The 27,993-nt window shown below is 52.3% G+C and overlaps 3 protein-coding genes across 10 annotated transcripts in view; 2 read left to right on the forward strand and 1 right to left on the reverse strand.

The window, feature by feature from the left end:
* RAPGEF1 (Rap guanine nucleotide exchange factor 1) overlaps nt 1–19,318 on the forward strand; it is a 90,828-nt gene extending 71,510 nt beyond the window's left edge. For 4 of the 8 annotated variants that reach the window (XM_052814597.1, XM_052814595.1, XM_052814596.1 and 1 more), the window contains 15 exons: nt 199–480; nt 1,866–1,958; nt 3,617–3,705; nt 5,056–5,167; nt 6,808–6,883; nt 10,131–10,215; nt 11,582–11,674; nt 12,051–12,236; nt 12,392–12,476; nt 12,704–12,798; nt 13,225–13,303; nt 13,450–13,551; nt 13,980–14,077; nt 15,169–15,297; nt 15,908–19,318. In XM_052814597.1, the coding sequence (XP_052670557.1) occupies nt 199–480; nt 1,866–1,958; nt 3,617–3,705; nt 5,056–5,167; nt 6,808–6,883; nt 10,131–10,215; nt 11,582–11,674; nt 12,051–12,236; nt 12,392–12,476; nt 12,704–12,798; nt 13,225–13,303; nt 13,450–13,551; nt 13,980–14,077; nt 15,169–15,297; nt 15,908–16,058 (1,755 nt within the window). In that variant the 3' untranslated portion in view covers nt 16,059–19,318. The remainder of the gene's footprint in view (nt 1–198; nt 481–1,865; nt 1,959–3,616; nt 3,706–5,055; nt 5,168–6,807; nt 6,884–10,130; nt 10,216–11,581; nt 11,675–12,050; nt 12,237–12,391; nt 12,477–12,703; nt 12,799–13,224; nt 13,304–13,449; nt 13,552–13,979; nt 14,078–15,168; nt 15,298–15,907) is intronic. The other 4 variants (XM_052814598.1, XM_052814599.1, XM_052814602.1 and 1 more) reach the window with 3 other exon arrangements.
* An 892-nt stretch (nt 19,319–20,210) lies between these two features.
* PRRT1B (proline rich transmembrane protein 1B) lies at nt 20,211–22,010 on the reverse strand. The gene is made up of 4 exons (XM_052815165.1): nt 21,960–22,010; nt 21,425–21,773; nt 21,116–21,256; nt 20,211–21,015 (listed from the first exon to the last, which is right to left on the reverse strand). The coding sequence occupies exons 2-4, from the start codon at nt 21,758–21,760 to the stop codon at nt 20,869–20,871; spliced, it is 624 nt and encodes a 207-aa protein (XP_052671125.1). The 5' UTR covers nt 21,761–21,773; nt 21,960–22,010; the 3' UTR covers nt 20,211–20,868.
* A 621-nt stretch (nt 22,011–22,631) lies between these two features.
* UCK1 (uridine-cytidine kinase 1) lies at nt 22,632–27,956 on the forward strand. The gene is made up of 7 exons (XM_052814809.1): nt 22,632–22,766; nt 23,035–23,194; nt 24,080–24,176; nt 24,306–24,448; nt 24,550–24,644; nt 25,762–25,810; nt 26,228–27,956. The coding sequence occupies exons 1-7, from the start codon at nt 22,680–22,682 to the stop codon at nt 26,413–26,415; spliced, it is 819 nt and encodes a 272-aa protein (XP_052670769.1). The 5' UTR covers nt 22,632–22,679; the 3' UTR covers nt 26,416–27,956.
* The last annotated feature ends 37 nt before the right edge of the window (nt 27,957–27,993 follow it).

Raw genomic sequence — 27,993 nt, forward strand, 5'->3', positions numbered from 1 at the left:
TAGCAATTCCTGCTCTAGTGTGTGGATGATAAAATAGTGCTGCCTCTGTTCGGGTTGGCATCTCGACAGAGAGGTGCCTGTGTTAGAAATGCCTTGTGCTATCACTGCTACGCTACTGCCGATCTAATTACTTTTTCTTTTGTCTGTCTCTTTCCCCATCTTCCTTGTTTTTGTGTTGTACGTCTCTGCATCCTGTAGTACAAATCTGTGTTTAGGTCCTACTCCCAGGACTTTGTGCCTCACAACCAAGTCTCCATACCTCCTTTCCTCTCTTCTACCTCCTCCTCCTGCTCCACCCCACCTTTTCCGCCCGTCCATCCATCTCAGAGCTCTGACCTAGCGGTGCCCGCCGCAGCCAGCCAGTCACCCAGCACTGTGGATGTGCCAAACTCCTCTTCTCAGGAGAGCAGCTTTAACGGGAATGCTCCTGTCTGCCTTCCTTCTGAAACCTCTTTCACTGATTCTCTCCAGACGCCTTCGGTGAGACTATCCAAAGAGATAATGCACCTTAACGCAAGGCTGGGTTTATTTGTTTTTTAAAAGAAAATGTCTCTTGTATTAATACATGCCAAATGTGATCTAGTCCGGTTTCCAAATGTGTGTGTGAACTGCAGAGAGGTAATTTCATATAAAAAAGGTGGCTAGAAAAAATGAACCTCAGCAGGTTTGAGAAAACGTTAGCACATATGTAGGAAACATAAAATGTCAAATGCTGGTGAAGGGGAGAGGAGAAGTTGCTGCAGCTTCCTGCAATTGTAATACAAAGCTGAGGAAGGTAAAGGAGTATTTTGTGAGGTTGGTTGTTTCTAAACACGGGCTCCTAAGTGGTTCGCATCCTGCAGTTGCTGCCATGGCAGGATTTGGTGATTGCTGCCCTGCTCCCTCCTAAGTCACCGGTGAGCCCCAGGAGCAGTGGGTGCAGTCCAGCTCTGTCTCTCCTGTGCATAAACCTGTTGCTCTTTCCAGGCTCTTGCTGTTTCCAGTTACCAGCAGCCCTAGCTGTGCGCTTGGTGGCAGTACACGTTGGTGCAAAGCATCACGTGTTGGTGAAGTTAGACTAACACTGTTCCTGCAGTGGTATGGCACTACTAGTTTGAGGTCCCAGAGCAGTTTTACAGAACACTGACCAGGTTTGTCCATTACAGCTACTTTTTTAAACACCTCATTTTCAAGACAGTTCCTCGTTTGTTTGCTGCAAAGCCTAGAGTTGGTGGGGTTAGAGCTGTCAGCACAGTGCATGCTAATGCTGCCTCTTCACAACGTTTGGAAGAGGGACACTGATCGGACAGTAAATGATCAGGTTTTCACACTTTAGACCTGACCTTGCTGTTGCATCTTCCTTGCGTTGGGTCCTTGTTACAGCCCAGAAGCCCTCGAGTTTGGTTTAGCCTGGCGTGATGGCTCTAATCTGTGCTTGTAGCATAGTTTGGGAGATGCATTTGATACCCTCTGGGCTGCAGGGCCGATCTGCATTTAGTGGCAGGACTACAGCGCAGGTAGGACAGACGCTTGTGTGTCAACCTCTGAACGCTCAGCTTCCGTAACCTTGAAATCCACACTTGCATATTGCATCTTCGCAGTCTCACATGGAGTCCATGGCAGCTCTTGCAAAGCAGTGCCTGCTGCTGTCCTGCTGCAGCTTGGGGCCTTCGGCATAGTCCTCAAGAACCAGAAAATACTTACCCCCGAGAAGGCACAGCCTCAGTGGCCGGTGTTGGCCGCTGAGCCGGAGGAAGGGCTCCCAGTTAGGTGACAGCAGCCGCTGAGAACGCTTCTCCTCCCAGCCCATGAGCACGTTCTTTCACTAACATTAAGTGCTGGCGGGGGGCACCGTCACATATTTCCTTTCATCCTGTCTCCCTTAGAGTGAAAACGCCAGTGAGGAGGCTGGTGAGGGTGAATACGTCAATCTGTATTCCTCTGGCCAGAGCAACGGGGAACTCCCTCGCTCTGAAGGAGTAAGTAACCTGGAGAGGGCTGGACACCGGGAAGGGGCTGCCTGGTGCATGCTGAGTTCACACCGGGGCTGACGCGCTTGGCACCGGCCTCTTCTGCACACTGTGGAGCTCCTGTGTCCGTCCTGCTGCTCCGGCTCCCTTGCTGGCGGTCCCTCTGCTTGCCCATTCCTGGCTTGCAGGCTCGGGTGGCCTCCCGGTCCGGGTGGAGAGCAGGCGATGCTTTCAGGGTTGCGGTGAGCCCCGGCAGGTGGTAGGGATGGCTTTTCCTGCCGCGCTGTTTCTTTTGTGCTTCGCTGTCTGTTTGGAGCTGCTTGCGTGAGGTTCTCTTCCAGAAAGCTGCACCCTGACCAGCACTGTCCTGGGGCCATGTCTATTCTTGTAACTGCTTTGGCTTCCCTATTTTAATACAGAAAGGCTTGTGCTCTAAATGGATTCTTTTTTTTTCCTTCACCGTTTGGATACAAAGTAAGTGATTGATTTAGCATTGTAATCGCACGCTGCTTCTTCCTTTACTCAAGCCTCGTATCTTAGGTATTTCCTAGAGGAGACAGGGCGTTTTCCATTGCAGGGAGGTACTGTCTTCCTGTAGGGTCATAGGAGACAGCAGCAGAGGTCTGTGGCCATCTTTTTGCCTGCCCTCATCTTGGAAGGCACATCTCCTACAGGATGTCTCCGAGACCTTTATCCATGCTGGTGTTAAATATGCCAAGAGATAGTGCTCCCATCACTTCCCTTCAGGAGACACATCTAGGCAGGCCCATCCTTTTGGGCAGCTGCGAGCTGGTTCTCAACTTTGAAGCAAAGAGCTTTACAGATATAGCCTGGAAAAAATCTGCAGACGCTAAGAAAGCTAAGCTCACCAGTGTATTTTCCAGGCCGAATGGATAGCATGTAGGTGGTTTCAGTCCTGTCTGTTCAGTAGGTTGAATTTCCAAGTTTCAGTCTGCATGATGTTAAATAATTCTGAACTCCTGCAGTTAGATTAATATTCCCATTTGCTGTTCATGGCTATTTGTCTCCTTAATAAACGGCTAATTTAAAATGCTGTATCTTTGCATTGAGCTCTCTACCTGCTGTTCCATGCCGCGGGTTCAGATGGTTCTGGTTTTTTGCATTAGCCTCATTTCCACAGCTGTGAATTGTGAAGTGGAAATGTTGCATCATTGCGTAACCTCTTCTGATGGGAGAGAAGGGAGGCAGGAACAGCAGTGTGCATCCACCCCCTAAGACAGGGTGGTGTTTTGGGGGCTGTGACCAGGAGGGGAACTGAAACTGGAGAGCTTAGAGCTGGCTGTGTCCATTTTGATTAAAGCAGAAGGCAAGTGTATTTCAACAGTAGGGGCTGGAGGAAGAAAAGAAAGTCATGAGAGGGTTAAAATCCAAGATGACAGCTGACTTTTGTGTTGTAACTCTCAGCATCATTTCACAATGTTAAAAGCAAACAGTACTAATTACACTAGTCTCCAGAGATGGTCCCAAATTTCCTGTCTAATTAACTTCTGTGTTTTCCTGGCATTTGGCATTAACTTGCATCAATCTTTAACCGCTCTGTAGGAATTTACAGTAAGGGGCCATTTAGAGGCAGTCAGACTGTAAATGCAAGGCTAGCTGTGGTGTAGGACCCCATGTAATAATGAAAAACTTCTTTCTCTTTGCAGGAATCTCCCTCTGTCAAAGACAGCCACTCCAAAGACTCCAGTTCGAACAGCAGTGCCATGGGGAAGGAAGGCAAAGATGGTGCTGAAAGGTGAGCCTGACTCCCCTGGTCCTCCTGCTTCCCAGCCTGGAAGGGTACAGAGTCTCACCAACGTCCCGTTAGCCCTGCCCTCTACCAAACCATCCTTGGGGCTGCCTGTTCTGCCCTCAACCTTCCCAGTGTTCTCTGAAGTTTAAGCCCACTTTTTTTGCACAGCTGGTGAGCAGTGGGATCCTGCTGAACAAGGAGGATCCTGGCAAGCTGTCATTACTTAACTCAGTGAGCCTGCAGGGGTTAATGCAGCCTGTGTTAGCCATCCTAAGTTCATCTAATTGGCAGTCCTGTCATTGACACTGGCTGCTCCCTCCTGCTTCCAGGGAAACGTGCAAAAAAAGTCTGTATCACTGTTGGGAAATAGTCTTCCTGAGGGGAATGTCTTCCTAACCCTGCTAGTCAGAGGCTGGCTGAGGCCCTGAAGCAGGATGCTTTCTATCCCTTCTAATGCTCTTAGCTAGCATTTGTCTATGTAAATGAAGAGGTGCAGGCTGTAACAGATGGGCTTCAGGAGGAGAGGAGTGAGTGCTTCCCTGCTGCTTGAGATTGCTCTTCAATTGCATTTCTAAAGCAAAAATAGAGAACAGCATTGTTTCGTGTGTGACAGTCAACTTCCCTCCCCCATTTTCCTGCAGTTGGTTTGAGGGTTTTAATCCCTGCAGTGAAAGAGACAATGCAAGAGTGCTCTGCAAAGCTCACTATCTGCTGAAAGTATGGACTGGTGCACGGATTTTGGCCTGTGCCTGGGGAAAGCTATAAAGAACATGCATACTTTTTTTTTTTTTTTTTTAGGAATACAGGCACAGAGAGCATGTGTCCAGGCTCAAGAGTACCAGCCCTTGGGGGTAGGAATACTAGAGTTGTGGATGTACGCCAAAAAAGTGATCAGAGCTTTCTGCTCTGTCTTCCTGAAAAAAGAGAGCCTGTCATCTCCCCTTGTAGCAGCACAATGGGTCATGAGCTGACTAAGTTATATATGTGTAGAGTATGCTCAGTCTCTATACATTTGAGCAAGGGCTTAGATTTGTGTGCACTAAAAATTTGGTGGATTAAGGAGACATGGAAGTGTGTACTTATGCAGGGCATAGTAAAATCCTGTCTGCCAGAAATGCAGGCAGACAAGTGTTCAGGGCCTAAAGGTTCATCTTTATCTTTTTCAAGAGACGCACAAAGCAACAGAATTAGAGCTAGACATTTGGGCTTGTTTGCAAAAGACTTACCTCCAGACTGTCTGTGTACTTACTGTCATTTAATGAAGGTTTGTAGGCTGAGAGCTCAGGTGGACCCAGCAGCTCTTGCCCTGGATGGGCAATGACACTGATGGGTATTTGCCTTTTTTTTTTACAGGCAGCAACAATCACCAGATGCTTTGGAATCATCACAGTTGGAGGAAGAGGTAGATGAGCTATCCCTTATCGACCACAGTGAAATTATGGCTAGATTAACACTGAAGCAAGAGGTAGGTGCATTCAGGGCTTGCTTTCATAATCTTTGGTTTATGCTGTATTGAAATCCGATTCTCTGTGTGCACAAGCAAGGCATCAGCTTTTATTTGATAGGAAAAAATAGGCTGCAGCAGAAGTGGTATGCAGCTTTATTTGTGCAGGCTGTTGTGAAAGTATGAGATGCTGGTACAGGCAGGGAGCATCAGCAATGAACGAGGGTTTAACAAAATGTGAGATGTCTCTTTAAAAACCAGTGCATCTTGTGCCCTTTTCCCAGTCTGCTCCTTCCCACTTCTTTAGCCTGTGACAGACTGAAATGAAGCACCTGAGAGCCTGAGCACAATAAATCCAGGTGTGGGTTCATGGTGTTGGCCTTCCAGTCTGAAGGCAGGTTTAGCAGATTTCCTGAGCAGGATGTTGTATTACTGATGTGGAAGAGCAGCCAAAGCAACTGTTTCTGTATTTGAGAAATGGCTTTCTTTCTAGCCTTGGGTGCACTCCCAGACAGCTTTGCTCACTATGCTTTTGAACGAAGCTGTCTTTGACATGCAGCTTGAGGGAATATGCAGGCTTTTGAAGCTTTGAGACTGTCAGGGGGCTAGTCTGAAAAACAGAGAGAATGTATCATTTACTGGCACTTTAGGAGTGTTCTTTGGTCAGCCGAGATGTGCAGGAGAGAGTGAGAAGCTATTACTCATTCCTTAAGTAGTATTTCATAAGTCTTGCCAGAGGGTCACCTGAAAAATTCGCATCTCAGACATAGCTGCTCCATGGCTGTAATCCGTGGTTTTTTTCAGTGTTTTGCATATTGAAATGACAAAGACGTTGCTAAGGGAAGCCAGACATGACTCCAGTCTCCTCTGCAGGAATATTTCCTTTAAAAAACAGTTCAAAATCAGCAATTTCCAAACATTTGGGACTAGCAGATCTGTGTCAACCCTTAACTTTTTTTTTCTTTCTTTTCTTTACGGTCTACATGTTTTAAACGGTATAGAACTGCCACTGTGAGCCGTTTCCTGCAGCGTGGGAACTGCTGGCTGAGCGATAGATCAGTTTTGCATATTTTTAGTTGTGAATTGCAGTAGCTAGAAGAAAGATGTTTTTAGAGAGTGGTAAGGCAGGGGTCAAGTAGTTAGCAGGTCTGTTTTCTGCTCCCAGTTATTGGATCGCTTCAGGTGACCTCCAGCCAAATAGTTCCAGATTACGGAACTAACTTACTATGTTTTGATGTTCCAGGAACATGCAAATTGAACGCATGACCTCTCACCCCACAGCCGCTGTGGTACGTGATCCCGCACTTTGAGACAGTTCACACAGTGTTACTGCTCTGTTAATGGTCTTCTGGGAGTGTTTGAGAGTCTGGGACATTTCTGTTCATTCTTCTGCGGACAGAAGGTTCAGCTTTCACTGAGCTTCACAGCCTGGCCTTAAGGAGTCAGAGATCCCAAGTCCAGATCCTCATCTGGGACACCAAATGCTGTATTCAAATTCCAGGATTAGCCCGGCACTGAAGACCATGTCCCAGCTTGTGCTGTGAGCAGTGCCAGGAACATTGCGTACTCTGCCAGTTGTTGCTGAGCTTGAACCCCAGAGATGGGAAACCAGGCCGAAGGGAGCTTGGGCCATGCCTAACGTGTTTCTGTTCTCATTGCAGGGAGATGATGGGCCAGATGTTCGTGGTGGATCCGGAGACATTTTGTTAGTGCACGCAACAGAGACCGACAGGAAAGGTACAGTGGATGCACCAAAGCAGAGATGAAGAGCGCAGCCTGGCATGGCCTTTTGCTGCTTGCCTTCTGCCTCTCTGCAGTGTGCGCTGTCGTGATGTGGCTGCAGGCAGCTGGGCCAGGGTGGGGAGGACTGCATTCGTGATCCTCCGAGTTGCGGGCCGGGGGGGATTGTGCTTATCTTTGGTGAAATGGAGGTAAGCTGGATAAGCGCCTGTTCATTCCATTTAGCAGCAGGGATGGTATTAACTCCTCATAGCCCTTGCCCAGATCTGGAAGGCGAGGCGCACCAGTGGAGTTGGTGACAGTGCTGTGTTGGTGTCTCCGTACCTCCGGCCACTGCTTTCTGCAAGTGCAGGTGTGACCAGCCTGTTGCGGCATGCGTCCTGTTTTCAGAGGTGCTCCTTCCCCTTTGAACTTCAGGGCAGTGGTGATGTAGGAGTTGCTGGAGTGACTGTTGTATCAAAGCAGGAGAGGAGGGGTGTTGGTTTGGGTCTAATGCAGTACCCATGGGCATCGGGCAAGCTGTCCAGGTGCTGGTCTGCTGACACCCCTTATTTTCAACTTACAGTGTCACTTCCTAGTCCCACTCTGTACCAGTTGCATGCTGGTAGCCACCCAGACCAGTTCAGAGAGGGAATCCACAATACAAGAAAGGAGATGTGGGGGAGGAAAAGGGAAGTTAGCAACTCTTCGCTGTAGATTTGTTAAAACCCCACTTTATCTCTCCAAACCCAGTCACCATCCACATCAAGCAGCTCCTTTCCAAGACCTGTGGCAAAGACAGCCTTTGCAATGTTTCCAGAGAGTGATTTTGAACCTGCCAAACACATCTGTGCTGATGGCCTTAACCAGAATTGATCTCCTTATCTCCCGGGATGCAAGGCACAATGCGCTAACCCGCTGAAGCACTCAGTGCTCGTATTTTAGAGATTTGATAGTCAAAGGGGAAATATCTTTCATGTGCATTTTTAAATGGCAGGGTTTTTACTGTAGCATAAGGTGTTTGCAATTACTTACCAGCACCATTCAGCTAGCGAGAAAATCCTTCCCCTGACAGCTATGTTTCCCTGTTTACATTGGGCATCAGATCCAGGCAGAAAGGACCAAAGTTAGAAACATACTAGAGAGGAGGTGGCAATTGATTGCACCAAGGCTAGATATGTATATTTAAAAAAAAATAGTCTAAATGAGATGGTGGAAAAGCCCCTTATAAAAATGCTGAAACTGGAATAGAGAAGCTCTGATTTAGTCCTGCTGTGCTCCGGAGCAAGCATCACATTGGAAGAACTTCCCTACTGTTCCTGTTGAAAGACAGCTACTTGGTAAAGGGACGTGTGCTAGACCTCCAGTTCATGAATGGGGAGCTCAGAGGGTGCTGCAAGCAGTGAGGTGAAAGCCACGGAGAACCTCTCAAGACTAGGAAAAACTAGAGCGGGATTTTAAATGCACAGCAGTGCGGACGGGGAGAGCAGCTGAGGGGAGGGAGCTCTGCACAGCAAGTTTCTCAGAATAGTCGCAGAGCTTAGCCTCACAGGCTCTGCCAAGCCACTGAGCTGAATGGAGCACGGAGGAATTTGTGCTATGCTAACCCAGTGTTTGGGTGACCGAGAGGGTTAATGAATTAAGCTTACAATGAGAAGAATTCAGGGCTTGTAAATCAATCAGCCAAACGGCACAGAGGGGTATAGTTAAGAGGCTTTCCTTTAAAGATGAATTTCTTGGCAGCTTCAAGTGCCAGAGCAGACCAGCTGTATTACCTCACGTTGCCTTTTGGGCAGATGGGAACCCAGAATAAATGTAACTCCACGCCCTGTTGCATGATGCTTCTTGTCCATTTGAGTTTTCTAAAAGAGCTAAATGGAATAAGGGATAAAGAGAGACTTGCGGTCTTTAGGAATAAAATCCATGGTCAGTTAAGTGCTCACAGCCACACGTGCTTGCTGTGAATGCAGGATTACAGCTGGACGAGGCCTAGGACTCACCCCTGACATGACCACCCAGCCTCTGGCTTTAGAGCTTACGTCTGATTGTCTTTAACCAAAAGGCAGCAGTGCTTTCTGATTTAAGAGCAGGAGGAAGCGTTGTCCCTGTCAGGCTCCTGCCAAGAGAAACACCGCAGGTAGAGAGGCATAACGAGCACACCGTGCCCTGCTCTTTCCCACCCTCCATGCGCAATGGATGGATGTTACAGCTCATGGGCGCGGGGTGATCCCTGTCCTGGCTGAAACAAGCTTTACATGTACAGCCTAGCCTGGGCAGGCAAGGCAGAAGCTTTTTCTCCCCATCTGCACTAACAAGGCTGTGCCAGCGGTTGCAGTGGGCCGGGCAGGGGCAGTGTGCCATCCCACTGCACATGCTGCCTGCAGTGCTGTGTGGTTTTATACCAGGGCTAAAAAGTTTGCATTTTGACCGCTGCTGTCCACAGTGACCAAGCTTTACCTGGGACTGCGAGTGTACTGCAGTCCTGACCTAAATCTTCTTTCCCATTTGCGGTTCCTGCTTTTTCAAATTCCCTCCTTTGTGCCCATGATGATGGCCAAAGCCTTTACAATTCTGGGCCCTGTAGCACCCGCTGCTGCAGATGAATAAACAAAAGCTGTCTGCGTGCACCGCGTCAGAGTCTGTGTTGTGGGAGGGTCATGGTCATGGTAGCATCAGTTTTTGCAGTGTAATTTACTCTTCTTTTGGCTGAAAATAATCTTATATTTACAGTGTCCTGGGGCAGATTTCCTGGAACGTAGCAAGGGCAGAAGGTCTGCAGCACCCATATCATCATGGCGAAACGCGTGTGGTCCCGATCAGGAGGGAAGGGTGACCATGTCTTTCTGCAGGGTTCTGTGCTGCCCAGGCAGTAAAGACAGAGAACAGGCACCCACGTCTCACCATCAGATCTTCTCTTTAAAGTATCCACAAGGTCTAAACCACAATTTTCCTTGACCCATTATTGCAAGTTCCTGTCCCACAAACAGTTTTTTTTCGCTGACCCCTTTGGTAGTCGCATAAGGGAAGCAGCAAGCCTGAGTGCTGCAAATGGGAGCCAGGCTGGTGGGGACAGGGCAGTGTCAGTGTTGCTCTTGTGCCGTAGGGTCCATCTGCTGGTAAGAAAAAACAGCACAGCATTTCTGTAAAGTCTGTTCGTGTCAAAATGCGTCCGTGTCCTCTTCCTGTAAGACTGGATTCAACCTTACAAGAAGCTTCCTTTTTCTGAAAGCAGGGTTGACTGTGGCTTTCTTGTCTTTCTCTGTAGATCTGGTGCTGTACTGTGAAGCCTTTCTGACTACATACAGGACATTTATTACCCCTGAAGAGCTCATCAAGAAGCTACAGTACAGATATCCTTTTGCATGAGTGGCAGTTTACTCCCACCCAGGAATCAGAGCCAAGCCCTCATCGTGGAGGGAGTTGGTGGCAAGTTGTTTGCTCAAAAGCCTGCTGACAACGTGGTCGGTAATGTGCTTGCCCTGGAGGTATCCCAAGCAGGACTTCCTTCACCTCTGCATGCTGCAAATGGGAAATGCTGCTGGGCAGGTCCAGGCAGGGTGGAGTACTGGACCTGAGAGTAGTCTCCTGAGGGCCCTGGCAGGGGAGAATAGCAGTTCAGATTTTCTGTAAATCACTGGGAAATTGGTCATTTGTTTGGGACATCTCGTTTGTAGAATAGAGATCACACCGCCTTCTGGAGGGGCTGCTTGGGCAGGTGTAGTTTAATACTAGAGATGACTAAACCATCAAGACCTATTCTCTCTCTTATTATAAGAAATGCAGCACAGGAGATAATGTCCTCTTGGCCTCCCAGTTCTGAACAAAGCTTGTAACTGCTAAGAAGGTGAGGGTCCCTGCGTGGCAGGGTGAGCATTAGCATTTCTGGTAGCGTATGGAGAAGGCTTCTTTTTGAGGGCCCTGCCTGCAGTTCCTTCCCCTTGGCTCTGTTCCCATAGCTCCCTTTGCCGTCAGCTTAGCAGGTCAGTGTCTCGGTTCAGGCAGTGCAAAGGCCTCGTGGGCTTTGGTCCTGTGGGCTTAGGTCCTGTATGCCCACGTCAAAGGGATCCTGACGTCACCCTGTCCCGCGTCGCAGCTCATCACTGCCATCTGCAGCAGAGCTGCTGCTCCCCTTGCTCCTGCTGGGATCAGTGTGGCCAAGGACACAGCAAATCTCACTGCAGAGTGGTTGTCAGTGAAAATACTGGCTGGGGCATTCCTGCAGGCCCTTGTTAATACTTGACTTACTGATAAGCTTTTTCTCTTTCCCTTTGTCCACCTGGCAGAAGCTTTTTCAACCTGTGCTGTGTCCCCTGCCACCATTCTCCTTGCAGTAAATTGGGCAGTGAGGAAGGTAGAGGTGACATCTGAGATCTGTTGAGACCAGATGTCACAGACCAGTGGGGGTGGTAGAGATCACGGTAGAGGAGTGCTGCTCATTAAATTCCACCTTAGAGAGAACAGTTTCACGGTACACCTGCTCTTCTAGCATCAGTTCTGCAAGGTGTAAGTACCTCCTCACACCCCTGCTACTGGCAGCTGGTGGTAGCTTAATACCATGTTAATTAGAGCCACATCTGTGTCCCTTATCTCCTGGAAATTGAACACCAGTTTCAGTCAAGACAGAATAGTACGCTATTCTAATGTTCCTCAAGGCAGCTGTTAATTGCACTGATGCTGGTCTGACCACATAAGTTGATTCTTTAATTTGCAACCAACATATGAGAAGTTTTGCCACTTCCCAGACACGTTTAAAAAGCGAGTCAGTAAGAACACCTTCTTCGTGCTGGTGAGAGTGGTGGATGAGCTGTGGTGAGTTGCCGCCTTCGTTTCGGGATGGGAGATGTGGGGTCAGTAACAATACAGAAGTCTGGCAGTTGCGAAGATGTGTTTTTTAAACCCCATCTATGATGACAGCTGAAATCCCTTACCCTGACCAGCGAGACACCTATAGTTCTGAACCCTCTTGTTGGAAGAGCAGGTTCTCGGTGTGTCCTAACTGGGTCAGTGATTTTAAAATAACCAGCAAAAGCGGAATCTCTGGGAAAGGAAGAGCTGGGAAGAGGAGGAATTTCAGTCACTCGGTTCTGCTTGTAGGGAAGAGTGACAAGACTCGGTACAGGTACAAACTCTGTAGCTCAGAGTCGTAGCTCTGATGCCTTCCCTGGGTTCTCCATCTTTCTCTCAGCTTAGTGGAGTTGACGGAGGAAATTCTGAAGCTGCTGATGGACCTGGTCTTCCGGCTGGTCTGCAATGGGGAGCTGAGCCTCGCCAGAGTGTTACGCAAGAATATCCTTGATAAAGTGGATCAGAAGAAAATGCTGAGCTACGCCAATTCTATCAAACCTCTTGCGGCCCGTGGCGTGGCAGCCAGGTGAGGAAAGATGCATGTAACCATATCTTGGTCCTTTGAGAGACAGGGCATCCCTTTCTCGTGGACACAAGAGATTTCTCAGTCCAAAATACAAGAAAGGAAAGACAACAGGTCCCATTTTCTTAGCTTTTATACTTCATCCTTGTTTCCTACAGGCCAGGCACCCTGCATGATTTCCACAGTCATGAAATAGCCGAGCAGCTGACCCTCCTAGATGCCGAACTCTTCTATAAAATTGAGGTACGGAGACGAAGATGGGGTAAGAGCGGTGGGAGGGATTTGAACACATACCCCCTGCAATCTCTGGTATTCCCTGCCAGCTCTCCAAGCACACCCGTTGGGTTGTAGGAGACAGCTGAACTTGCGTCAGCAAACGGCTGTGACCACAGACTGCGACTGGGAATCTTGAGGCAGAAATCCCATTTTAATGTGTGGTATTTTCCCACCCTTCTCTTCTTCCTTGGCAGATCCCAGAAGTTTTGCTGTGGGCAAAGGAGCAAAATGAAGAGAAGAGCCCCAACCTGACACAGTTCACAGAGCACTTTAATAACATGTCCTACTGGTAAGGAGCAACTGTGGCACCGAACTGCGCACTGGTTTCCTTGTTACAAGCGGGATAATGTATGTTTTTGCCCAGGAAGTAGATGCAGGGCACTTACTAAAAAGACCCCAGAGCACAAGAGAAAAAATCAGGAGGGTCGTGGGGGGCACCGTAACCTGGAGGAATTTATTGTCAGTACCGTTGAGCCCTTCAAACAAACATTCCCCTTGCAAGTAAATGCACCCTGTGAAGGGTTATTGTGGTCATCCTTGAAATTATTCTTTGTTGTTAATTAGAGTGCTCTATTTAAATTGGAAGCATCATGAACTTTTCAGTATTGTTGATCCATCCTTATCAGTTAGCAGTTCTGTAAATGAAACAACAAGAAATCTGACATCTGCTTAAGTGGGTTTATCTTTTTGGGGTTTTTTCTGTCTGTTCTTCCAGGGTCCGTTCAATAATTATGCTACAAGAGAAAGCCCAAGACCGAGAGAGGCTGCTCCTTAAATTTATAAAGATTATGAAGGTATCATCAGCTTGATTCTTGCTGTGAATCACACACACTGCTCCTTAAAGGAGCAGAGGAGTGGGACCTTTTGGTTGGTAGAGCTGTGTGATGCTAGAAGGCTTTTCAGATCTCTAGAGTAACTGGAATATTCTCTCTCCATACAGCACTTACGAAAGCTGAATAATTTTAATTCCTATCTGGCCATTCTTTCTGCACTGGATTCTGCACCCATCCGAAGGCTGGAGTGGCAGAAACAAACCTCAGAGGTGAGGAGCAGCGAGGCCTGTCATCTTCAGGGGAAAAAGATAACTGTGGTTACGGTGTGGAACAGCTGAGTGGTTTTAACAGCTCAGCAACGTCCCAGGGTGGAGGGATGGCAGATAACTGCTCTCCAGTGGGTATAATGCCACAGTGCTGGAAGCCTGCAGCGTGGCTGGGCATTCTGACAGCTGCAGGAGTGCCAGCGCAGTCATGGGTGAGAACAGCCTCCTCTTCCTCTCTGCAAATTGAAGGCTTGATGAGGCTGAAGGCAGTGAGGCTCTGTGTATGTGCACTCAGGGTCAAGCTGAGTAAATCAGTTGGAGGTGTTTGCAGGATGGCATTAACTCCCTGGCCTGCATAGCGCTCTGGGGAGAGGTTACAAAGAAAATGGGTTTGCAGCAGTGGTGTCAAAGTGGGCTTTGTGTTCTGCCAGGGCCTGGCTGAGTACTGCACACTGATTGACAGCTCCTCGTCCTTCCGCGCCTACAGAGCAGCTCTGGCTGATGTGGAGCCTCCCTGCATACCTTACCTGTGAGTTGGTAGCTTCTTTCCTCTGCCATTACTTCTGCACGTTAAAATGGTTCCTTCAAGGATTTCTTGGCAGCTTCTGCTCAGCTCAGCACTTGCCTTTTGCCCTACATCTAGAGTAAGATGGCAATGTGCCACGTCAACCCACATGCCCTCTCTGGAGCAATTTGTCCTGTGGCATAGGAAGGCAGGGTGGCAGCTATCTTTTTGTAAAGAAGGCTTTTGTCAATTGACTATGGCAAAGGAAAGATCAAACAACTGGATCTTCAGTTGATGCTTTTTAACTATATTTTCTTTGGGGTCTGTGCACAGAAAGACAAATTTTCCCGTGAGGTGCAATGGATCCCACAGCTTCGAGCTGCTGCTTGCTCCTCTGCGACAGCTCTGGTTCTGCTGGCTGCACGAGCTGGTAGATGAGGAGTCTGCCTTGTCAAACATGCTGCTTCAGCCTGTTTCTAGATGAAAGGTTGAAGCCATTGCCCTTCTCCTTAAGGGCCTTCTGATTTAGATACGAGATTTGCTCTGGGTTTACACCAGTAAAACTTCTCCTGGTCTTGCTTGCTTCCATGGGAAGAGTTCTGTAGGAAGAGGTTGCATAGGTACGTGCCACCTCATCTGGCAGGGGACCACAGCAGGGCTGTGCAGAGACGTGGCCGACTAGGGGAGGCAGAGGGAGGAAGGGAGCACAGACCCCTTTTCTAGGGAAACCTCAACGTGAGGGAAACCCTCTTGCATAAAACTGGAAGAAAGGTTTAACCCCTGGCAGGCACTTCCCGTTGCGACCTTCTTCCAGCCTGGTCCTCCTTTCCACGGAGGGTGAATGAGCAACCTCAGCGCCATTAGCGTGACCATGAGTGCCTCGCCTCAGAGGTCCCGCAGCTGTGCATGGTGGGCTCCTTGCACCTGAACACCTTTGGATCTGCTGCCGGGGGCATGTTTCCCTTTAGTTTAAAGTTGCAGTGCTGATGGTGGCAGCAGTGGGAGGTCGTTAGGTTGCCTGTGGCTGCCTTTTGGCTGGCTGTCCTGCCCCTGTGTGACTAACCTCTGTACTTGTTTGCTTACTCCCTGGCCCGCTGCCCCTTTCTCTCTTTCAGAGGCCTCATTCTGCAGGACCTGACCTTTGTTCATCTGGGAAACCCTGATTACATTGACAGCAAAGTGAACTTTTCCAAGCGCTGGCAGCAGTTTAACATCCTGGACAGCATGAGGTGCTTCCAACAAGTGTAAGTGCAGCAACAGGGAGGGCAGAGCTGGCTCCGAGGCACCACGGTGGGGATTGGTGTGGGGGGTCGTGGCTGGGGCGCGGGAGCCCCCGTGGAAGGGGAAGGGAGTCTAAGGTCAAAGCATCATGATGGAGATGTAAGGAGACCTGGGAAGGACAGGGCTCTGGTCACAGGCTCCTTCCCTCTCTAGGTTAGCTATGACTAAAAGTTGTGAAGATGTTTTTCCTATATTAGTTTTGAGATCCAGTGCAGTAAAGTTTTGCCACTACTCTCTTTCAGACAACAGTTTTTCCTCCAGGTTTTGCTGTTGCTGGTTCCTATGTTCTCTAGTTCATGGAGGGTTTTCTTCAATGATGTCTTGCAACAGAGGCAGCAGATCTAAGTGCTGATTTCAGTGTGATAGGGTCTTTTTTTTCCCCCTCAATTCAGCAATGGGCATGATGGGTTTTCCTCTTTTTGGTGTCACACCACAGTCACAAGTACTGGGCTCAGGTAATGCAAACCCCACAGTGCTGGATGTCCCTTAGAGCAGGGCAGGGGTGGCTCGAAGTTGGGAGAGGTCCCCAGGTAGCCCCTTGTTTAACTGCCGCCCTACTCTGTGGTTTTCCAGACATTACGACATCAAAAGAAATGACGACATAGTGTCATTCTTCAACGATTTCAGCGACCACCTGGCTGAGGAGGCCTTGTGGGAACTGTCCCTCAAAATCAAACCTCGGAACATTACGAGGCGGAAAACAGACCGAGAAGAGAAAACCTAGGAGGAGGGGTTGTGCGAGCGAGGAGAAATGCTCCGCAGACGCACCGAGGGCAGCTATGAGACTGGAGTTCAATGTTTGTACCTGTTACTGGATGACGCACCCTCCCTCCCAGCTGGCAGCGATCCCTGGGTGTGTGAATGTCGGGCTCCCGCAGCAGGCAAGAAGTGATGGCACGCGTCAGCCGTGAAGGGCAGAGATCAGCCAGTGCTCGCTGCACTCGCCCTCCTTCTCCTCCCGTCCCTCTGTGCCATGAATCAGCTTTAAACCCGGGGAGAGAGATTTGTGGAAGGAGGGTCCCATGCAAGTGTGTTACTGGTTTGCTGGCGGATTGCGTCTGGGAATACCCGGGCTTTTGTTTTCGTCCACAAAGGAGGGTCAGCAAGAGCTCAGCACCCACAAACTTGTCTGCAGAGTGGTGTTCAGCAGGCAGCAGCCGTGGAAGCCAAGGGTTTGAGTCTCCCCTGCAATGCCACCTCGAAACGTGTTCGTCCCTAGGAGATGAGGATGGAAGAGTCTCCCGCTGCCTGCCAGAGGAGCTCTGCTTTCGGAGAGCTGCTTGTGTTTACAGGGGTCTTCGGTTTACCCCAGATCTCTGGCGCCTTCTTCATGGGAGGAAGGCACCGGTCGTAGATATGGAAGAGGCACTGAAAATGGGGGCAGGGACCCGCCATCTCCAGTCATCGTATCCCCCTCCTCCTCTCAGATCTTGTTATTTAAGCAACGGTAATCCCTCCGAACCCTGGAAACATTGACTACCCGAGGTACTGCGGTTCACTTGTCCTGTGAACCCGTATCTTTTAGTGATGGTACTAGCTTTTGCACAGTAAATGCTGTAGTATACGAGACTGTAAATATTAGTATTTAGAATCCATTGGGGATTTTTTTCATGCATGTCTGAATACCGATGGGTTTATAGGAAAAAAAGAAAAGTGCAAAACAGTATGTATAAAATTCACAACCAGTGACAATGTTGTTCCAAGTGCTGGAAGAACGGAGGTTCGGGGCGGCCACGTGGGTGCTGGCTGTGGAGCGGGTGCAGGAGCCGAGCGAAGGAGCCAGTGGGTCCATTTCTGGGGTTGGAAATGGGAACCGGGAAGAAGCCCTGTGCCCGGCCGAGCTGCCCCGTCCCCTCCACCCCACTCCTCTCTCTTCTCACTGTTGCCAAATGGTTTTTTCAGGGGGTCCCCGTCTGGCTGACCCTTGGTGCTGTGCTTCGTGATCCACGCTTTGGCAGGAGCCCCAGCAGATCCCCGTCCCCAGTCCCGCTGTGCCGGAGCCAGCAGGGCAGGGGCAGCCCGGCATGGAAGAGCGAGGGGGGGGGGGTCTCATTTCCCACACACACAGCGTTAACCCCAATCTGTTTGGTGTGCCTTATTCAGCCCCTCTGTCCCCTCTCTGTGTCCCACCCAGGGTGTCCTCCCTAGTGCAGCCCCAGCCAGGCCATTTCACGTCCCTCCTCTGTCCCCATCCGATGGTTTACAGTGTGGTCGTGGGTTTGAGCGTACGCTGTAGGTTTTAGCAGCCTTGCGAGGCCTTTCTCGGCACCGTGTCTTGTGGTCACAGGTTTTTACAGAGTTCCATCTAACAAAATCCTGCGGTTTTAGGGCAGCGGCTCGCAAGGAATACAGACAGGGTGTCTCACAGAGCATCCTTAACTTATTTCTCAGTAGCAACTCCTTGTTTCCTAAAGCCTCTGTTTAGTCTGGGTGAATCAGAGTTGCAAGCGCTTCCTTCTACAAACAGATTGCAAAGTCTTAGCTGGCTCCCTGCAGACGGCAGCTCTGCCCGACGGATGGCAGGAGGGAGCGACAGCAGTGTTGCCCCATTCTAGGATTGTACCCAGCTCGATTATTTTCCTGAAGATTTAGGCACAGGACTTGCTCAGCAGCCAAATGCTGAAGCGCAGAGAGACCCCCCTTGCCCGCTCGGGCGTCTTCTGGGGGAGGAGAGCGTGGGGTTCAACACCGGTTCATGCTGTGCAACCCCAGAGCGGGAGGAGCGGGGACCTTCCTGCACTGAAATGGGGCATCCAAGCCAGAACATTTCAAAAACGGTTTGTTTTTATGGCACTAAAGGGCATTGGAGCCCTGTGTCGTGTCCAGCTGAGGCTTTGCAATCCCCAAAGGCTTCCCAGCCTTCCATGCAGGAAGTAATCTTGTGTTTTCCTTTGTAAATAAGATTTAAAAAAAAAAAAACCAACATGGCGAGACTGTGAAAAGGCAAATACACCCCGTGTCTGGCGCAGGCTTCTCCCCGGCCGGCTCCGAGCACCTCCCTCGGACGGTGTGCTGTGGCACAGGCTGTTTCTAGGAGTGTCGTGAGCCGTGGCAGCACTAAAACCGCAGCCCATCGCTCCGCTTTCCCCGTGCGGGGGCTGTGGGGGGTGCAGCGTTCATGGCTGGGCTCGATGCCACGGAGGTACAGGAGGGTGCACCTTGTCTTCAGCCCTGCTGGGATGCTCATCTCCTCTCTCGCTGGCAAGCGGGAGCCGTTACTAGGTTCTTCCCTGCACTTGAAACCATGATCCCTCCTAGCACCAAAGGGGGGGGTCTCGCTCCCCACTCTCTGCCAGCCCCCCTGAAAGCCGGAGGCTCAGCCCGCGGCGTGGGGACGGGAGGTCTGCATGGCTGCAGCACCTCGTCCAGCATGGTGGGGCCGTGCCCCCCCGGCTTTCCTCCTCTGCTTCTCCCCTTCGCTCTGCAGCCATCCCCAGCCGAAAGGGCTGTCCCGACCGTGGCTCCTGGCTCGTGTCCCGACCTCGGGCCAGGCTCACAGGGCTGGCAGGACCCTAAAGAAGGGTCTCCTCGCCCAGAGCAGCTTCAGGTTTGCTGACCAGAGACCCCCCCCTCTCCAGGAGCAGCACCCCTGGGGAGCAGAAGCCCAGAAGAGCAGCCCTTCGCAAGACTGGCCATGAGCGTGTTCGCCTCTCTGCCAGGCAGCGTTCTCGAGACCGTCACCTCTCTTTTGGGGGGGCGGGAGGGGGTCTCAATCCCCTCTCTGCGCAGGGCAGGGAGCGAAGAGAAGCGATGCCCCCGGTCACCAGCCCCCTGCCCCGCTCCCAGGCCCCTCGCCCACCCCCAGCTGTTCGGTTGTATTATATATTTACCACTAACCCAGTCCTGATGGTGGCATCTTCCTGCAAACATTTCAGACCTGTAACTTTTATATAAAAGGCAAATAAACACCAATAACAAACCCGCCTGATGATCCTGTTTACAGTGCATGCAGCAGTCTGTGGATTAAAGTGACAATCGAATCCACTTCTGGTGCTGGTGTGGCCTCGTGTTTTCTCATGTGCCCCTTGGCGTTTTCCTCTGCCCTTGGCCCTTTCCCTTATAAATCTCTTCCTTACCTCCGTCGAGATGGTCTCGCCCCAGTACAAGCCCTACACTTGGGAGGGGATGTCTGCGCCTGTCACCTTCCTCTGGGCACTGATGTCCCCTGTGTCGGGGGGTCTCGGTTCCCCAAAACACACTCAGGCAGGCGTGTGCCTGGCCACAGCCCAGCCCGTACGGCGGCCGCATGCCGGGCGGCCGAGGGCTATAAATAACCCCTGCGGTGGCCTGGGCGGCCGAGCACGCTCCTGCGCTATTTCAGTCCTGGACGGGGTTCAAAATTCCTCTGGAAATAATTGGCATTGGCCAGCTCGGGAGGAGGATGCCCAGACACTAACCGAGCATGTACCCCCCCCCCCCCCCCGGCTCGCTCGCTGGGGCTGGACCACGGTGTTACAGCCCACCGGCCCGGCAAAGCGCAAGGGGGCTGCGGGGTCTGTCGCAGCCCCCTGGGAGACAAGACGGGAGCGTGGCTGGGAGCAGAGCCGGGGCCTGGTGTGGGGCATGCCGACATCCCCACTTGGCTCTTCCGAGCAGCCTTTGGAAGACCCAGCAGCTTGTTTTCCCCTTCCCAGCAGCAGCTCTGTGAGCGGCACCCCCAGACCTGGGGCTGCTGCATCCCCAGCACAGCCCCACGCGGGCTCCCCTTCCCTGGGGTCTCCCTGGGGTCCTGCTTGGGCAGGAGCCCCGGCACCCGCCTGCTTTTGGAGGAAACCCTGATTTGACCGATGACAGCAGAACTTAGCCTGAATTTTGTGGTGAACAAAAGCCATGGGGTGGGGAGGGGAGGTCCTTGGTGTGCAGAGAAAACAGAAGCTTTGGCTACACCTCTATTTTATTTCAATCTGGAAGCAGCAAGAAGGTGGCGATGCAGCATGTGTGTGTATTTGTGTGTGCAAAATTACCGTAGAGGCTAAATACATGGGTTTGTATCTTCTCACATCATTAATGACCGGTGAGGGCTTCTCGCACGCCCAGAGCAGAGCGGCTGCACGCCTTGGCCCCTCCGTTACGCCTTGGCCATTTGCTCCAGCCCCAGTTCTACAAGACGCTCCCTCTGCACCAGAGTCCCATTCGACACCTCCAAGCGACAGTCCGTGGTAACGGGGTTCAACATCCCGCAGCAGAGCCTGATCCCGTACGTAGTGCCGCTGCTCCGACGCGGCTCTTTGCTCAGAGCCGGCTCCAGCGGGACACAGCACCGCCGTCGCTTTGGTCCGGGTTCCTCCTGCCCGCGGGGCTGAGAGCGGGCGGGCGAAGGCACGCATGGCTCCGGAGCGGCTCCTCGCCCCGCCAGGAAGGACGGACGCTGCCCCTCAGCCCCGATAACACTTTGTGGTCACCCGTTTCCCGCAGCAGCCCCGGCGATGCCATGAGGGGACCGCGGCCGCTCCGCCTGCCCGTGCCCCCCCGGGCTGTGGTGAGCCGCAAGAAGCCCCCAGCGCACGCCGTGTCCCTGGGGCTCGGGGTCCCTGTCATAGGTACAGGGCCACCAGGACGTAGATGACCCAGCTGATGGAGGCGAACAACCCGAAGAGGAGGCTGAAGAGGACCAGCGACTGGGCCTTTTTGGATGCCACGTTTGCCTGGGCCACGTCCCCACGGCCGAGAGCAGCCCGGGTCTGGTGCGAAGGGGAGAGGTTAGGAGAGACCCGCAGCACCAGGAGGGGGGATTCGAGGTGCCGGGTGGGTTTGTGTAAATCAGAACCGCGCTGTCCTTACCTCGTGGGAGTAGAGGAGGGCGACGACCCCGGTCAGTAAGCAGCAGAAGACGGTCACCAGCACCGACTCCACCATGTAGTCCTTGGGCAGGCGCTGCCCACGGCCGGCGGGCGATGGCCCCGTGCTCGGCTGCCCGTCATACTGCGACGCGGAGCAGGGGGTGGTTAGAGCTGCAGGAACCCCCCCCCGGCCTTGTACCCCCTCTTGGGTTGTGCTGCTCAAGCATCGTTTGGGGTGCCGCTTGGGACCCCACCAACCCGGGAGGGAGATAAGGGGTGACCCCGCTGCGGTCGGGGCGGGGATACGTACGGTGGTGTAGGGCAGGGGTGCGGGTGGGATGCCCTGGGGTGGGAATGGTCCTGGCCCCCGCCCTGGCTGGTAGACGACGGGCGCTTGCTGGGAGAAGCCGGCCGGGAACGGCGGGTAGAGGAGATGAACGCTCTTGGGGTCCGGGGGGGAGTAGGGCGGCGGGTCGCCCTCGAAGGCCGCGTTGCTGGCCGCTGCCGCCACCACCGTGGGCCCGTCCCCGCTGCCCGTGGGGGGGTCCCAGCGGGTGCCGGAGCTGGACAGTCCCCCGGCCGCCCCGCTGCCACCCCCCCGCTCCGGGCCGTGGCCCCGGGGCCCGACCGGCGGCTCGCCCTCCATCCCACCGAGCGCCCTGCGGGAACAGGGAGGCCGTGGGCTGCGGGGCCGGGACGGGGCGGGCACAGCCCCGGCCCACCGACCCCAACCGCGTGTCCCCCCCGGCATTAGGGTCGCGTTTCGGGCTGGGACTGGCTCTCGCGGCCGAGCTCCCCCCCCCCCCCAGCCCGTTCGCCACCCCCACGGCCCCGACCCCACTCACGTCGGTGCCCGCGGGCTCCCCACCTGCCGGAGGCTCGGGGACCGCCCCCCCCCCCCCCCAACCCGCTACGGCCCCCGGTCCCCGCCCGGCCCCGCACCGGCGGCCGGGATCGCAGCGCCGGGCGCGTTAATCATTGACCGGTTGTTTGCCCAGGGCCCTGCGCGGGCGGGAGCCGCACCCGGTACGGCCACCCACGGGGCTCGGGGGCGGGGGGAGCCAAACGAGGAGGGGGGTTTTTTTGGTGTAGAAACGCGTGATTCGTCTTTATTTTATATGCAAAACGTTTTAGCTGGACCCGTCGTGTGCGGCCGGACGTGTAGCTCGTGTTCCCCCCCCCGCCCCGCGTGTACGTGTCTCGCACGAACTCGGATTTGCTGTTCCGACGGCCTTAAACGTTTCCCGGTCCTGCCTTCGGAACCGGCTTCGCCTTTCTGCGTCTGTACCGCGTTCGTCACGGGCCTACGCCCGCCCGCCCGCGCGGGTTGGGTGGGTGGGTGGGTGGGTGCCCGCGCACGCGCCTATCTAAGGCCGTTATCGCTGTCCGTCCACCGGGACGCGGCCCCGCGGCGGCTGAGACCGGACGCGCTCAGCGCACGTGTGGCCGCCGCCGGCGGCCCCGCCCCCCTTCCCCGCCCCGCCCCTTGGCCCCGCCCCGTCACGTGTCCCTCCCCCGCCGCCGGACTACACCTCCCGTCATCCCCCGCGGCAGCGCGTCCCGCCATGGCCTCCGCCGGCGGAGCCGAACCGGAGCGGCCGCACCCGAAGCCTTTCCTCATCGGCGTCAGCGGCGGCACCGCCAGCGGCAAGGTGAGACACCGGCACCGCCGCCGGTTCTGACGGGGATCGGGCCCGCGGGGGAGCTGCGCGGTGCTCGCCGGTGCCGGCCTCAGCGTGCCGGGGCGGGCTCGGGCTCCGGCCGCGGCGGGAGGGTCGGGGTGTGGGGTGTGTGTGTGGGGTGTGGGGTGTGTGGGGTGGGGGGGTGTCGGTCCCCGGCTGCCCGGCGGGGAAAGGCTGGGCTTGGGGTCCGTGGTCCTCCCGCTCTGCCCGAGCCCCCCCCGTCCCCGTCCCCTCCCAGTCCACAGTGTGCGAGAAGATCATGGAGCTGCTGGGGCAGAACGAGGTGGACCGCCGGCAGCGGAAGGTGCTCATCCTCAGCCAGGACAGCTTCTACAAGGTGCTGACCGCCGAGCAGCAGGCCAAGGCGCTGAAGGGACAGTACAACTTCGACCACCCGGGTGAGGCTGCTGCCGGGGGGGGGGGGGGGGGGCAAAGAAACCCTGGCTGCCTTTTTCCTCCCCCTTCCCACCTGTAATGCGGTTGAGGTAGTGGTTGGAAAGCAGCTGGGGTTTGCTACGAGGCCCTGCAGGAAATGAGAAGTGCCAGATAACAGAAATGCTCTTTCTCCCACCAAAACACCTGTTTGTCTTTCACGTGTTGGCATTGCTGTCGCGAAAGCCACGCTGCTGCGGGTGGCGACTGCTGTTTTAGCGCATCCTCGCAGAGAGCGATGCTGGAGAAGTTGGAGAGCGTCCCGGCTCGCACGCTGCTCCGTCTCCTCATCCTCGGCTGTTGAGAGGCTCTGTGACAAAGCGCATTGTTCCCCAAATCCTTTCCTGATATTCCTTGTCTACACAAACAGCTGTTCTCCCTGCTAAAGGAGTGCTATGGATTGCAAACGGGACAACGATCTGCCCTTGGCTGAAGTCTAGAGCCTGCTGTAGGCTAGCCAGCAAACGCTCTTGAAAAGCATTAAAGATGTATGAGGTTTTCTAAATTACTCTTAGCTAACAGGCCAAGAGCTGCACAAAATTATACAATTACCAAGTGGTTTGGTAAAATTACACAATTCCTAGCTTCATATTCGGGTTCTTAATTTCTTGGTATTGTAGTTGCTTGTAAACAGCAAATTCTCTCTTCATTATCTCCGTAACCAGGTATAGCAGTTCTAGCTTGGGCAGGGAGTGTTGGATTGCTCCTGGTAGGAAAGAAAAAAGCCTAAGTTCCTTTTTCCCTGGTACAAGACTAGGCAGAGAGCTTTTCCTTTGGGCCTAGAAAATCTGAGCTGAACATTTGCTATACCAGCATCTGAACATCTTTCTCTTTAAACCTTCCTCTCGCAGATGCTTTTGATAACGATCTGATGCATACAACCCTGAAAAATATCGTTGAGGGGAAAACTGTTGAGGTACCGACCTATGACTTCGTGACACATTCTAGGTAGGTTTCAGTTTTGTGCGAAGTCTTGGGCTGCGTATGTGGGTGTCCCCAGCTGGGCCTGGGGACAGACCGCCGGACTGCGGTGTGAGACCCATTGAACAGCACGCTCTGGGTGTTTTTTCCTGGCAGGCTGGCAGAGACAACGGTGGTCTATCCCGCTGATGTTGTTCTCTTCGAGGGGATCCTGGTTTTCTACAACCAAGACATTCGGGACATGTTCCATCTCCGGCTCTTTGTTGACACGGATTCTGACGTCCGGCTGTCCCGCAGAGGTACTAATGCTCTGCTGTCACGGGCAGCGTCAGCCTGCTCGTGTTCCTTATCCATCCTTGGCCATGTGGTAAATCTCACGGAGTTTATCTTCCCGGCCCAGTTCTGCGAGATATGAAACGCGGGAGAGACCTTGAGCAGATCCTCACCCAGTACACCACGTTTGTCAAGCCTGCCTTTGAGGAGTTCTGCTTACCGGTACCAAATGTTTCACTAATTTGATTGGGGGGGGGGCTTTGGGGAGGAAGAGAAGGAGCAGGGTCGCCTGGGGATTAGCTGCACTGTAGATGCAGCAGTGGTGGCTTTTGATACTCGTATTTCATGAATCCCACCCTCTCCCCTCCGCCTCATCTATTTAACCACTACAAGCTGCTTGTTTAAGGAATTAAATGGTTGGTTCTTCCTGCTTGCAAAGCACCATGGAAATCCCTAGAGGCTGCACACATTTTCTCACTGCTTGCTGCCATGGCTGTTTTAGCATAGGTCCCTTTTACTGAAACACTCCCACTCTGCATTTATTCTTGCGGGAAGAAAGAAGAGCTTGGTTTCCAGCAGACTCTCTCTCAACAGGGAACGCTGGTGAAAACCCAGGGCAGACCATTATAGCATCTGCTTGCTACACTGTATAATGTGGGGCCAATTTAGGTGGTCATGTAATCAAATTAATTTGCAAAAAACCCTTTGAGAACAAAATTTGGTATGTGGATTAAATAAGATGGAAAAGGCCAGCTCAGGCGCCTCTTGCTCTAGATCAAAGCAATTCTGGGATTGTAAAAGTGGTCATTAGAAATGCTGAATTAGCCAGCCTTTTTATAAGTAAGTAGCAGGGGGAAAAAAACCCAGGGGCTCTGTGGTGGCAGAGATCAATAAAATGTCATCAGAGGCAGGAAGGAATTTCACATGCGCGTTGGGTACCTTGGCTCTCGGTAGATATTTAGCAATGGCTTGTGAAATGCTGATTAGAACCAGCTCTTAGCAAACAGACCTCAGCCCCGAAGCGGGCGACCCATTGGAAGGCAGCGTACTCTTCAGAAGCGTAAAAGCAAGTACTCCACGCTTGACCTCCTGCTTCTACTTTGCGATTCGCTGCAAAGGGACAATCAGAACAATCCCTGACCTTAAATCCAGTGCACGTTAGCCAATACGACTTCTCAATTCGTTTAGGTGTGACCACGACCGAGAGCTTTAACTTGCAGCCCCAGAGCACAGAAACACCTCCATCTTTGCCTCCAGCTTTCTGGCGTTTGGTAGCTTCTTCCTAGAATAAAGCTGGCTTTTCCCATTAACAGTCTCCACCACCGTTACTGTTTTGCAGACAAAGAAGTATGCAGATGTGATCATCCCCCGAGGAGTTGACAACATGGGTAAAAGGGAGTTCGGTTCTCTGTCTGATTTCTCTGGGGAGACCGCCTTTGGGGCTGGGAAGAGAGCAGGTGGCACACCACTGCCTGGTTTGCATGCTTCTAAGGAAAGGTGTTTTGCTGGAGGGCTGTAGGGGAGGGAGCTGCTCAGAGCCTGACCGGGATGACCAGCTGCTCAGCCTGAGGAGGGCTGGAAAAAGCAATGGGCGATTGGGGATGCAGAGCAGGAGACTGGTGTTAAAGCTGGTTCTGCAGTTGCTGGTTTCTGTTGAGGTCTGACCTCGCTGCAGAGGGCAGGCATAGTTTCATTTAAGGGCTTGTTGTTAAAACTTGAGTTGAACAGGGCTGGATGGTCCACGTTTTCTAGATAGCTCAGCCAAGAAAGCCTGCGTGTCCTTTATTTCCCGTTCCTCTCTGCAGTTGCTATAAACCTTATAGTGCAGCACATTCAAGACATCCTAAACGGAGACATCTGCAAGTGGCAGCGAGGGGCAATGAACGGACACGGTCGGACCTACAAGCGCCCATTCCCTGAACAAACGGAGAGCAGCAGCGTGCTAGCGGCCGGCAAACGCTCCCACCTGGAGTCCAGCAGCCGTCCGCACTGACCCGTCCGCGTCTGAAGGATTTGCCTCTGGTCCAGGCCAACACTGAAGACAACTTTGGGAAAGGACTTCAACAGAATGGTTGGTGAAGTGCCCTTTAAATCATCCTAGCAGCAGAGGGGATACTGGTGTGAAACTTCTCGCAGGGGAGAGGAAGGAGTTGGTCTACTGCCCCTCTCCCCTCCAAAACCCCTCCCTTTCCTCCCTGCCATGCCTGGAGTTACGATGTTACTTCATGAACTGGTTGAAGGCAGTGCTACTTGCCTTTTTTTAAAAATGAGATCTAATGCTCAAGTCTCCCCTGAAAATTAAGTGCTACTAGGTGATTAGCAAGATAGCCCATTTCCCTGATGATGATCTTCCTTAGCAGGAAAATTATCTGCCTGTTTTTTCAAAAGAAGAAAGACTAGCTATCTAAGACTAGCTCACACCCTGTTAACAAGCAGGTGCAGTCCTTACTCTTCACCTTGTTGGCACCTTGAGTTCTGGCATTGCTGTCCTGCTGGCCAGCCTCCTTTTTAGCCTGTAGTAGCGTGTGGGGGCAGAAGGATTGACCTGTAGAGGAATCTTTCCTGAGATGGAGATGAAACAGAGACTGTCTGGGACAAATGGGAACTTGCAGTTCATCAGGGGGACAGGCCCAAGAAGTTGTGTGATTCTGGTTCCTAATTTATTCCTTTCTAAGCTCCCAAACCTTGCTACACTGTATGATTATTTTTTTGTACCCAAATAGTCTCCTTTACCACAGTTAATGAATATGTGAGCTCCAACTGGATTGAGTTGCTCATGGAAACAGAAACCTGACCTTGTCAGTATTAGTGTCTTTTAGGGCATTTCTGTACTGCTGGTTGCAGATTCTGCTGGGCAGAATCCGTCCACTTCCAGAGCTGGGTGGTAAGATCAGCAAGGGGGAAAGCTGTGAATTGCAAGACCATCCTTCTGGTGGCACAAACAGCTCTGGACATGCTTCTACCCTCAGACAGGGTCAAAGCGCTTGCCTTGCGCTCAGGTGGTTTAAGCTCAAGAATGTCTGGTTTTCTAAAGAGAGCAGACAAGAGGCTACAAGTATAAACAGTGACATCCCAGTTTCTGTTGCTAACCCCAGATAAGTGGTACTGCAGCAACATGGAGTTTCTGGAAAAAAAAAAAATTCTGAAATGAAGTGCTGGTTGGGCCTTTGAAAATGTCCTTGTGGTATCCTTCTTCAGTCTGGACCTGTGGTGTAATTTTAACAATGGGGGGGGAGGAAGTACTATTAAGAGGAACTTTTTCATATTTGCTAGTTTTCTAAAACCAGGGTCTGGCTGTGTTGCTTGTAGGCGTGTTACTTTGGCTAATAAACAAATGAACCAACAGTGAGCAGAAATGACCACTTTATGTAAAAGGTATTTGTGCTACTTGCACTACGCCAGCACAAAGATACGGAAAGGAACACTTCTGGAGATGATCTTATACTCAACAGTTCTTTCTTCCCAGAATTGTTAGCTTTAGTTCTATAATGGCTGAAGCTTTATTGAGGGGAAAAAAAAAAAAAAAAGAACAAACCACTTTTTAAAAAAGAAAAATGCAGTCTGTCTGCAC

This window comes from Harpia harpyja, chromosome 19 (assembly GCF_026419915.1).
Source record: "Harpia harpyja isolate bHarHar1 chromosome 19, bHarHar1 primary haplotype, whole genome shotgun sequence".
Taxonomy (NCBI): domain Eukaryota; kingdom Metazoa; phylum Chordata; class Aves; order Accipitriformes; family Accipitridae; genus Harpia; species Harpia harpyja.

Coding starts and splice junctions, on each gene's coding strand:
- UCK1 (XM_052814809.1), top strand. CDS start 22,680: ATGGCCTCCGCCGGCGGAGCCGAACCGGAGCGGCCGCACCCGAAGCCT. Junction 22,767..23,034: donor GCGGCACCGCCAGCGGCAAG/GTGAGACACCGG, acceptor GTCCCCTCCCAG/TCCACAGTGTGCGAGAAGAT. Junction 24,449..24,549: donor CGTCCGGCTGTCCCGCAGAG/GTACTAATGCTC, acceptor TTCCCGGCCCAG/TTCTGCGAGATATGAAACGC.
- PRRT1B (XM_052815165.1), bottom strand. CDS start 21,760: ATGGAGGGCGAGCCGCCGGTCGGGCCCCGGGGCCACGGCCCGGAGCGG. Junction 21,257..21,424: donor CACCCCTGCCCTACACCACC/GTACGTATCCCC, acceptor TCCGCGTCGCAG/TATGACGGGCAGCCGAGCAC. Junction 21,016..21,115: donor CCCTCCTCTACTCCCACGAG/GTAAGGACAGCG, acceptor CCTTCGCACCAG/ACCCGGGCTGCTCTCGGCCG.